At 46.8% G+C, this 12,077-nt stretch overlaps 1 protein-coding gene across 2 annotated transcripts in view; it reads right to left on the bottom strand.

Moving 5' to 3' along the window:
• Positions 1–7,589, bottom strand: part of COP1 (COP1 E3 ubiquitin ligase) — a 129,698-nt gene extending 122,109 nt beyond the window's left edge. Inside the window, exons 1-2 of one of the 2 annotated variants that reach the window (XM_074877021.1) lie at positions 7,086–7,589; positions 515–574 (exon numbers count right to left, since the gene is read on the bottom strand). In XM_074877021.1, coding sequence (XP_074733122.1) covers positions 515–574; positions 7,086–7,441 — 416 coding nt within the window. In that variant the 5' untranslated portion in view covers positions 7,442–7,589. The remainder of the gene's footprint in view (positions 1–514; positions 575–7,085) is intronic. The other variant, XM_074877023.1, reaches the window with a different exon arrangement.
• Between the last annotated feature and the right edge of the window lie 4,488 nt (positions 7,590–12,077).

Here is a 12,077-nt window from a genome sequence, read left to right as displayed (position 1 = left end):
CTCCATGAAACACTTGCTCCTCATGACAGCCAGGGATAACACACTGAAAAATAAGTGGACCTTGGGCCAATTCAATACAACAGAAACAAGCCTGAGCATATCCTCTGTTAAAAAGTTTAAGAGAATTGCGATAGACAACGTGCAAGCCACTTCAAACTGTACACAGTCTTGCACAAAGGCAAGGAGCACCTCCTAACACCAACAATCACTCCCATTGACCTCTACAGATGCAGGACCAAGGAAGATAAATTGACAAACTGTTCTGACTGGGTACTGGATGCTACCAGCAGTTTATGACCACTGTACTTCTTTACAGAGGAAATATGGTGGCACAACACTAAGACAATTTTTTTAATCTAACTGGTACTCCTCTTAAAATTTTATTTCAACCTTTCTTCAGTTCAGAGACAGAAGACAGAAAAGTAAGAAAAACTTGGGAGAAGAGGGATTCACAGCAACAGTCCACACACGCTGTAAGAGACAGATATTGTGCAATACAAAAAAACCACCTTACCAGAAGCTGTGTCCACATTTTGTCATGTAGGCTTCTTCAATCATATCAAAACAGATGGGGCTGAAAACAAAACAAATACAAACAAATCACAAATATGCCTTTTTATGTTAAAAAAGGAAGGAAAGTATTATTAATTCAGAGCAGCCACCTAACCACGCTGAGGTAGTATTTTTCTATTTGTAAAATGAAAGAGGACACACAAGTGCAACAGCAACCAGGCAGTATAAAGATCAAAAGGGCAATCAACAGGTCTTCGAGCTCAGAATGATATTGCAGTTTGCTACAATTAGAAACTAGGTAAGTGTTCACTCTTTAAGCTTTCAACAGATGGAAACCACCCAAAGCCAGAGTATCTTCAACAAGCAAGGTTACAGAAGAACGTCCTAACTATCTGTACTAAGTCTCAAACGAAATGTAAAAAGTATTTTTTTACATGAACAGGCATAAGGTATTTATAAATGACACCAAAATTAGTTTATCCTTCCTTTCTTCAGCCAACAACTATCTCTAATTTAAAAAAAATACACAAAGAGGCAGAGGAGAACAGAAATAGTAATGATATCACAAGAACTAATAAGCAGGGGGAGAAGGTGCCAACGAGGGGGTGTGCCTGCAGAGCACTGCGGGGCAGCAGCAGGGCTGAGGCTGCTGAAGAGCACAATGAAGGTACAGCGCACCCAAATGAGGGAACCAGCAGTCAAGCACGGCATTACAAAGTCAAACGAGAAGACAGGAAAGGGAGAATATGAGACTATTCATAAGGAAGACATAGGAATGCAAACGGAAACAAAGGCGTTGGGTTTTTTTCCCCAAGACTAGTTAGTGACCAAAGCGCATCCATCTCTCCGGGAGGGATCACCAAGAACCAAGCAGGGAGCTGAAGAGAAGGATGTGCAAGCAAGCAGTGCTCCACGGGAACCTGAGCAAGACAAGAGAGGCAGGAATTCAGTGAGATGGGTAGTGGAAGAAATCTGTCTCATCATCAAGTGGCTGTGACATGTTTGAAAGGAAAATGAAACACAAGTGAAAGCAGAGGAGAGCTGCATCTTACTTCCAGTGACTCCTACGGCTGCTATCCCTGATAGCTGGTAAGATATGCTGTCACATACACACTCATCTTCAGGTCTCAGACAGCTAACCAGGGAGATGCTGTGGACAACAGTGTCACAGTTCTGCACATAACACATATCAGCTGTGTCACTAGCTTCACCTTGCTTTCAAGGCCTTAAGAGATCCAAATGCTCTCTGCTCACTCCCACAAATCCACACCAATCTCAGTTCAGAGAGGTTTTCACCAGCATTTGTTTTCTTCAGAGACAGCCTCCTCCCACCTCCTGACAACAAGGCAGTTCCCACAGAACGAGCTGTTAATAAACTGCTAACAACTTTTGAAAAGTACCAATCTTTTTGAATTAAAGATCAAAAACCCAGATCAGACTGAAATAAGAAATGCTTGGCCAAGTAGGGGAAGGCAGCACCTCAATTTCTCCCCTTGTTAGCACTGCACAGAAGTCCTTCCCCCCTTCTGTCATCCATTTTAGAGGATACTAACATTTGTTACCCCATTAGGCATTTAAAAATAGGAAGGAGGGAACACCTCTTAAATACTTTTTTTAAGCCCATAGAAGGGAAATTGCAGCCTCTGCCAGTGCAATCCCCCTCTGAATCACCAAACTGGAAAACATGGATGCCTTGAAAGGTTTGTCCAACCTCACATACAAACCAGGTTGTCTTAAATATTCCACCAAATTGTCTGTATAAACACAATGTCAAGGCAAACGAATCAAACCATAATGCTACTCTGAGACACCTCAAAAGAAGCCTCAAAAATAACACTCACCTGCCTCTTCCACCCTGACAGACCCTTTTCTGTACATCATCTGTGTTGAGTAGCACCAACTTCTGGAGTGCAAGTCACTGTTTCCGAGTTAGAAACTATTTAGTTTCAAGGCACTGTTTAGTCAGAATAAATTATGACCAAACTTAGCCTACAAGGGTGGATTAATAAGAGGAGAATTAAGCATCTTTGTATTCTATTAGCTGGCCTTTAAAACAGAAAGTCAAAGACTTATATGAGTGTCTGGGGCTGTTTTCTCCCCACTGGTGATGAACAGCTTAAGTTCTTTGCCTTCTCCTAGCCATGCTGCATAACACAGACCCACTCTCGCTAAAAACTGCTATTTCCCACAGGACCAAATGTGTTCCTTCCAGCCTGCTCCTAATGCCCTGCCTCCAAGAAATGCAGCAATCAACAAGGCTGTAATGCTCCTCCATCTGCAACAGGCCATCACAAATTAGAGCTAAAATAGGAAGATTACCTCCTAACATGACAGTTACCCAAGACCACTGTTCCCAAACATATTCTTCATACTACCAGTTTGATTGGAGAACTGACAGAGCCAAAATAGTTGAGAAAAAGCAATCAGAACCAGCAAACATAGCCATTCAGTGCCAGGGTCATCGTTAACAGAGCCTGAAGTTTCCATTAAGAACTGTTTCCCCTGAAATGCTCACTGATTTACAAGTGGAAGCAAGATTGATGTCTTTTAATGCTTACTGAAGCCAAGCTGGCTGTAACACATGAAAGTTGCTATGCACCAGTTGTTTTAAGTTAATCTAACACAGAGGGAAGGTTAAGAAAGTAGTGGAGTGGTGGGGGCTTGAGACACACTACAGCTTGTAGCGTACACCGAAACTGAGCAGCACAGGTATGGTGAAATCAAGGCTTTCTGCATGAGATAGCTCTTATTCTCTATTTGTCTTAAGTAGCAGAGCCAGGTAAAAAGGATGCAGATTACTTCAGCAAGCCAAAAATGTCACTGATCTTTACCAGATTCTGATGCTTTATTTACTAAGCAGTTTTTTATCCAGCACTGCAAAGGCTTACCATTCTTTCGCTATGGGGTAGACCTCAAACATTCTTTAAAATCTTTTTAACCAAGTTCATGCCTGTAAGTTTTGCCAGCTGTTTTCAAGGCACCTCTCAAGAGTGCTACTGCCACCCTGCTGCTACACAAACACCTGGCTGAAGTAGTCACTATAAAATTTAAACACATTTCAAATTTTCTGCTGCTCTGCAGCAAACAAGACCCATTACAGTTTCTCCCTCCTATTCTGCTCCTCTTTGGTCTAAGCAGAGAGTAGGACTTGCTGCTGGCTCTGTCCTTCACGTGGAAGGTGTCCAGGTTAAAGATCACCACCATTACTCTTTACCCAATATGAAGCTCCAATATAACAATAGATTATAAAACCATCATTGTGCACGGTACGTAAACAGCTCACTGTGTTTTTTAGTTTGTGACCTCCAGGGTCAATTTGCAGTTTTCCTTACTAAAGGGGTTTGCCAGATCACAAACAAGTGAACAACTACACTCAGCCCGGGCCTGGCATTAACAGATAACCACCCGAGGAAAGAACTGCTTTTAAAAATCCATGAACCTGCAAGTGCACCTTTAAACGTGGCACACAACCCTTCCCACACCCGAGTTTGCTGGGTGTACCTCTCCAGGTCAGTATGCAACATCGCCTCTTCCATATGTATATTTATGGGAGAGCTCAGAAACAAGTACTGTGTGAAGCAGCCACTGAAGAGACAGTCTACAGTGAGATCCCCTCCACCCAGGGACGAAAGCAAATAGTAACTCGTTTTAAAAAGGTTTAGTCAACCACTGATTGGGAGGGCTAATGTAAGGCCTGGGAAAACTGTAAGCAATTACATTGCTGGACAGGAGAAAATCTACCTATTAGAGGATTGCCTTTGAGATGCTCTCCAGGCAAGTGGAAAGATGCCCGGCTGCAGGAACAGCACAAACTATCTTGAAATTCTACATCCTGCACTAAGAGAAACAAAGTTTCCCCTTTTATAATAAAAGTTGTTCAGTAAGTCAGAACTATTTGCTTTCCTGACTAGAGTTACACATTTCCAGGCAGAAGCTGATACATACCACAAACGATACACACTTGCAACCTCCTGAGAATACACTTGGTAAACATTTCACAACCTAAACTAGCAACGTAAGCCAACATTTATGTTAAAAGCTAGGCCTCACATTGCTGAGGCAGCACTTTCAGAAGACAGGCAGGGAGGCTGCACACATTAACACTATTTACAGAACTTCCACTTGCACCTTGATGTTCAAAACTCACCCAAACTTCTTTATTCTCTCACCTTCAGTCTGGTACAGGCAGAATCCACCCCTGAATTCACAGCTGTAACTAACAGCTATTCACAGCCCATGTTCAGAAAAATTACCAACTGTTCCCTACAGCTAGCAGCATCTTGAAAGCATCCTTACGAAAAAAAATGGTATATGGAAAACCTCTGCTTCTCACACTGAGATGTCCAAAACTTCTTTAAATCAATTATTTAAACCTACACACACACACCCCCCTGTCTTCTTGGATATTGCTCAGAATCCCAGAGTTGCCCAGTTAAGTTTATTTCTGTACTGCATAACTGTATTGCTAACTCAAAAGAGAGGAATACTATAATTTGAAGCTAGCGTTAATAAGTAAGAACAAGTCTTACAGCCCACAGAAATATACAGCAGTGAAGAACCCAGGTAAGTTAACTGTAATCATTGTCTCCTCTTAAAGCTTCTGACCTGTGCTTCCATATCCCCAATGTGGCTCTTGTAAATACCAAGAGGAGAGGGACAAGAAAAGATATTTTGACCTGATTACTACTCAGTTGATCTTCCCCTCTCACTTGTTTAGCCAGCAGCACTCCTCAATGAGGAGAAAGCAGCTAATTACACGTTCTCCTTGAAGAATACACAGTACTTACCTGCAGGAAAAAAAACAAAAACAAAACAAAACAAACCAAAAAACAAACAAACAAGAAAAAACAAGAAACATAAAACAAGAAACTCACATTTTTGAACCGTCTTAAAAATACTTTAACTGGCCTACAAACTTGTTATGGGTGTAATTTCCCTTCAAATACCCTCGTTTCTACAACAGACAACAAAATGGGCAATGACAGCTGACTAGAAAGGGATGGGGAATGATGGTTGCAGACCACTACTGCTAGAGCATAACTGTAGAGGGAACAGAGGGGCATGGGCCTCTGCAATCACATTATCCCCCACGACCAGAAAACCCATGAGCAACAGCAGCACAGCCATTTCCCACACCAAGTGCCCTTAAAACCACCTAACACGGCCTAGAGCTTTCAGCCAGAGCAGGACTTCAGCTGACTACAGATGCCCTCTCATCCCAATTCTGGTACTGACCAAACCACTACTTACAGTGATAAGCAGTAATTTTTGATTATTACTTATTATTAGTAAGAAGTACTTTTTTTTCTGCCCCTGACTTCTTAGCAGCTTCAGATTCTCACTTCAGCAGGAAGGATATTTCCTATCTACTCTGTTAGGCAGTTTACAAAGCTGTAAAATCAAGTCTACAGGTTTTTGAGACAATGGCTGTCCTGTGGAGATGCCAAACAGCCAACTGTCACCTGTAAGTCAGAGCTGTCAGACAAAGTCATCTTGGAAGCTGTGGCCCATTTCTCTTCCTCTTTTTTTTTCTTCTTTCAGATACATGACTTTCCTACAACTCAAGCTTCTTTCCAGTATCTCTTCACTTGTTTGACTCTCTCAGATGCAAACACTTACCACTTACTTTCTGTTCTCACATTTTAGTACAGCCAACCAGCTATAAAAATCAAACCTACTCCTTATGTCAGGAGGTTTGAAACCCATTAGCAATGGGCTCTCTTTAAAACTGCAAATTACCAACAGTTCCCAAACCACACATTGCAGAGGGCCTTCATCTACCACTTCTGCTGAGATATGAGCTGCAGCTTTGGCCAAACATTAGAAGGACAGCATCTGAATGGCTTCAGGAAAAATCTTTATCCCATCATCGCTGAAGTTTCCCACTCATCTGGTTTTAGGTGCCAGACTGACACCAACCTTATCGCTGTTTCAAACTAGCCAACCTTTCCCAGCGAGGGATGAAAGCCCATGCCAGCTTTCTTGGATCTGTCAACCACCATGAGACTCCTTGGATCTCCATCGGCAGGAGCACAAACTCCTCCGCTAGCTCCTCTTCCCGAGGTCAGAGCAGGACATCGCGAGGGCTCCAGAGGAGTCGCCTCACCCTCGGAAGGCCAGAGCCCCTCCGGCCCCTGCTGAGGCTACACTGCCCAGGAAAGCAGGACATTCGCTTGCGATGTCAACACATTATGAGGAAACACCTCGGGTTGCAGGTCCTTTCCGATAAGTTGGGCTGCTCCGGAGCGTACCCAAGGAGGAACTTGCTGGGAATAACCTCATTTTGCTTAAGAACACAGAAGGTGAAAGCAACGCTGCTACGCAGGACCAAAAAGCAAACAGATAGCCACAACGCGGGGGGGGGGGGGGGGGGGGGGCCCAAAGCCTAACCCCTCGAGGGCAATTAGCTGCACCAACGCCTCTTCCCCTCAGAGAGCCCCGGAGGGGCCGCTGCCGGCTGCTCCGTCCTCCCGCCGGTATTTCACACCCCCCGGGCTTCCCGCCGGCATGGCGGCGCCCCGGCTTCCCTCAGAGGAGCAGCGGGTGCCGCTATCGCGATATATCGCGCTCACCAGACAAAATCGTTGCTCTTGTCCTCGTAGGAGTTGATGAGCCCGTTGCAGAGCGGGGTGAGCAGCGGCCTCTTCCTGCTGCCGCCGCCGCCCGCGCCGCTACCGCCGCCTCCCGCCGAGGAGCCGCCGCCGCCGCCGGGCCGCGCCGCCGCCGCCAGCCGGGCCAGCCCCGCGCCCGAGCCCGACACGGCGGCCGCCACCAGCACAGGCCGCGCCGCCGCGCCGCCCGAGGAGGACGAGCCCGGCGCCATGGCCGCCGAAGAGGAGGAGGAGGAGGAGGAGGAGGAGGAAGAGGAGGAGGCCGGGGTGGCGGCGGGCGGCGCGGCGGGGTGCGGCGGCGGGCGGCTGCCCGACATGCCGAGGCCGGGCCGGGGCGGGCGGAGCGGGGCCGACAGCGGAGCGGCCTCAGCGCATCCCCGCGCGCACAGCGCCGCGGGAACAATAAAGTTCGTTCAAAGAAAAAAAAAAAAAAAATGAAAAAAAAAAAAAAGAAAACCAAAACACGCCCGCCCGCGCGTCCCCGGCCCGGCGCTTGTTCAAGCTTTATTGACAGGCGGACAGCCCGCCGCGCATGCGCGGCCCGGGGCGGGGCCGGGCTCCCGGCGGGGCGGGGCGGGGGGCCCGGCCCGGCCTCCGCTGCCCCCGGGCGCTCCCCTGCGCGCCCCGGGAAAGGCCACACGGGGCATCCCTAGCTGTTGCTGCGAGACAGGAGGCGTCCCGCCTCCCACCACATCTCCGTCCGAGGGCGGCAACGCTGGGGAGGGGGGTCAGAGACCGCCGCTGGCCGCCCCGACCCCTCCGCGCCACAGAGTGGTCCCGGGAAGGGGCAGGGCTGCTCTGGGCCTCACAGGGTGCTCTCGCCTGCAGTTACCACCCGGGATGTGCACCCCGGAGAGCAGCTCTGCGCCTGCTGAGCTTTTCCCTGAGTACCGAACCTTGCCCAGCCCCACAGAAAGGCGTCCGGTACTGAGTTGGCAGCTTTTGCCGCGCTCGAGCCGGCTGTTTTCACTGCCTGGGCAGGTGGGAATCCCACTAAGGGGGCTCACGAGGGTGTTTCTGTTTCCCTACAGTAGCCCATGGTTTTACAGAAGCAAGGGCAGACCGCTTTCTGCATAAGTTAATGGATAAAGTGTTAATAAATGATGCCCGAAAGATGTTTTGGGTGTTAAGGGAAATGTTGCCACCAGACCCAGACTTTTGCAAGCCAAACTGAAGGGTTCATGAAACACAGCACTTGCCAACTTCTCAGCTTGGCCAGAAGTACTGCAGAGAGATACCTGTTGTTCCCTTTCATTTCTCTTCCAACAACATATAGAAATGTATTGCTTGCTTTCTGCTGAGTAACTGTATGTCTGCAGTCAGCTTTACCTGTCTAGGGTTAAAGAGGCAGCTGGTGAAACACTAGGGCATTCCCTGGGGATGGTAATCCTAAACCCAGGTATGGGAAAACACCCAAAAAGCGATCAGCTCTGCAGCACTCCTCCCAGTACAGACAGCAGAGTAAGCCTTCAGTGGGCTGTAAAACCAGTATGAGCTGGTAAAACTGGTCTGAGAGAAAAAAAGGTGGCTTCAGGTAGGCAGTGTTGGTCAGGAGACCTCTCTGGCATGCAGCAGGGTGCCAGGGACACCGGATCACAAGTGTCCCAAAGGGAGTGTAGCAAAATACACCTCTGGCTTTACTCTGGAGGTGCTGCTGCAGGAGGAGAGCTGTGGAGTGCTCCTCCTCATCTCCCCTCTCAACTGCGCCTGAACACCATCGGGTATTTGCCTTTGTGCATTTAACCCTAATGTTGAAAAAAACCCCAAAAACAAGACCGTCAACAAAACCCAAACTCTCTGAGGGATGTTAGTGTGGAAATGTGGATGGGTGCAAGCCAGGAAATTCAAAAGCATCTCTTTGAGATCCAGATCATAGTCTCACCTTTACAAGCTGACATCTGCCATTATAGTCACTCCCATGATACAACTCTTTGTTGTTGTTTCTTATAGTTTTTGGGGTGCTTTTTGGTGTTTTGTTTTGTTGGGGTTTTTTTTTAGTCCTTGTGTTCTCCTGCTTTCTGTAAATAGCCTCTGAGTGGCAAGTCTCAGAACTAACCCCATAAAGACATTGGAACACATCAAATCCCCCTGTTTTCAGTGGGAGCAAAAGAGAAGAGCCTAAATACCTTTCTTAGAGCCTGACCATTGGTGTCCTTGTACATCATATTTCCTCTTGCTAAGAGAAAGGAAAACCTAATTTCCTTGTCTTCCAGAGAGACCCAAAGCTTTATGGATGAGTGTCTGCATGGACTTTTGGGTTTCCAAGGGAAGAACAAAGTAGTAGTAAGCAGTGTTATTGGCAATAGCACGTCTACATGCTTTATGCGTACTGAAATACTGGCTGGTCCTTCAAAAGTCTTGCTATCCTTTAATGCCATTACTGACTGGGCTCCAGGGAGGAAAAATGACACAGGTAAAAGCTGTTAAAGATCAAATATATGCCCACTTATGCCTGTATGTAACTGGCCTTCACAAGAACACCTCCACCCACAGGCCTGTCAGTGAGTGTGGCACCCAGCACCAAAGGACTGACTCCCTAATACCTGGCTTTAGGATATCATTACAGGCTCTTGGAGGCCCTTGAAATGAGGACCTTCTCTTCAGTGCCCTGATGAATACTGAACAGCCTCTGGCTTCTGGAGACATTTGTTTCCTGGGGTTACCTTGCATTAGCAGTTCCAAGATCACTGTATGCAGCCTAAGGGAAGATAAGGTGCTGCTTCCCAGAGATACCTGTGCATTGTAGCAGGATAAAGGACATGGTTAAAGTCTCCTGGTTTTAAAAGTTCACCACAGCTGGAACAGTGGTGCATCAGTTATCTTACAGTCCCTGTTAGCATGAAATGAGCGCTAAGAATTAATTTGCTACAGTCTGAGTATTGACAATGCTGTTCTTAGACTCAGTGGCAGGGGTACAAGAGTGAAACACGATAAATCAGCTGTAAGAGGTTTTTCTCTGTCTCCTCCAGCCAGCAGTGTGCCAGATGCTTGCACTGCCTCGGGGCTGGGATCCTGCACTGAAGCACAACTCGTGATGAATTTGGGACAGAGGGGAGAGTCCTGGTGTGGGGACACCTGCACCCTCGTGTAGCACGCTCTTCCTAGGGTCCTGTTCAGGTTCAAATCTGCCCCCGAAGGATTGCTTGTGTTTCCTTAATCTGGGTATTACCTTTGTATCTCCTCTTAAAGGAGATATTATGTCTGTCTGCCTTCAAAGGCATGTGGAGCACAGCAAGGCAAACACCTCCTACCCATCCAGAACACACAACCCGTTCCTGGCTGGCCTGAAACTTCGGCTGAAAACAAATCAGTTACTCTGGGGTACACTGTCTCCAGCTGTAGCCCTTAGAGAATACTTTATACAATGAAACCGGTATTTCTGACAGCCGTACATTTTGGAAGACTGGCTCTAGGAATATACTCTTACTGTTCTGTATTTTCCAGCCTCTGGAGCCACTCACTCATCGTGTCCCAAACAGCAAAGTACCAGTTCTGATCCTGTGCAAGGAGAGATGACACACTAACCCTGACATTAGAGGAAGGAGCAGAGAAGTACTGTCAATAGATGAATGAACCTTAATAGCAATATAGGTTCTGCTCTTTTGGGTACATAAATCCTACTTATAATAAGTCCCAAGCTTGTGACTTTTATGATTACAGGTCCATTTACCTGTGCAACAGGCAGTTGCGGCTGTGATGGCCGGTGGTAGCAGAGCTGCAGAAATCATTAAGGACGCTCTGCATGGATCACCATGAAGGGAGACTGAGACTTCTTCCACACAAAACAATGCGTGGGACAGATGTTTGGGGGAAGTGACAGTCACCTCCCGGGCTCTGCTCCTGGCTGCTGGTGAGTCATCGGGAAAATTATTTCTGCTTCCGTTTCTGGGCCTGTTGCTGCCGCCTGATTTCCACTGGGTCTGTTAGTCCGTTCAGCAGCACAGCAACCCCTGCTAGGAACTGCCACCCTGGCTTGGGAATTGCTGCTCCAGAGGTCATTAGAGAGCTTTATTAATAATCATTGCATTAACCTCCCTGCTACCCAGTGACAGAAATGCCATTTCTCCCATTTTACAGCTGAGAAAAATGAAGCGTAGACAGATTCATCACCTGGTTACAGAGTCAATGGGAACTGTTAATGCTCCATAAATCTGAAAATTAGGCTGTCAGCAACTTCTCCTAAAGCTAACCCACAGTAAAGCTCTCCAGGAGACCCAGTCCCTAGCCATCAGGTACACTCCCTCCTCTGTTTACTGGGAGAAACCCGGACACATCTCTCTGAATTTCAACTCCCACAGTCGGACACAGAAACGGGGGGGTCTGGAGGGCATGGTCAGATGGGGGAAGAGAGCCCAGTGCTCCCTGCCCACAGCAGACATCTCTGCAGAGCAGCTGTATCCGCTTGGTGCCTGCACAGGGAATGGCCATGATGCACTTAGTGACCATGTTTTGGCAGAGGGGTAGGAACTAACTGTTCTTATGGCAACGCAGGTACATGTCTAGCCATCACCTGAAACCTGACTGTGAAAGAATATTTGGTTATTAAAATATATAATTTAAGTTAACTCAGGCTGCTTGGGATATAAGTACAGCAGGAACTGTGGGAGACTGGGTTGGTTCGTTGTTTTTTTAATTTCTTTTCTAGTTCAATAGTGCAGAAGCAAGTAGTGCTAGGAGGGAGGATGCTTAGTGACATCTATTATAGTTAACATTATACAGAGTTATTTAAAAAAAGAATTTTTTCATTGCTTTATAACAACATCTTTGCCACTCACAGGAAATTTTATGCATCAGCCTCAGGGTAGCTCCAAGTTGGTGTAGAGATTTTGAGCAAAAATGGTTTAAGCTTTTTCAGAAATGAAGAATCAGCAAAATAAAATATTAACATTTACTGCTGTGTTTAAAAAGCTCCGACCCTTTAAAGCAAAAAAAAAAAAGAGTATCTGGGAGAAG

This window comes from Strix uralensis, chromosome 8 (assembly GCF_047716275.1).
Source record: "Strix uralensis isolate ZFMK-TIS-50842 chromosome 8, bStrUra1, whole genome shotgun sequence".
NCBI classification, from domain to species: domain Eukaryota; kingdom Metazoa; phylum Chordata; class Aves; order Strigiformes; family Strigidae; genus Strix; species Strix uralensis.
The sequence above is the reverse complement of the archived record's forward strand: the minus strand, read 5'-3'. Positions and strand labels throughout refer to the sequence as shown.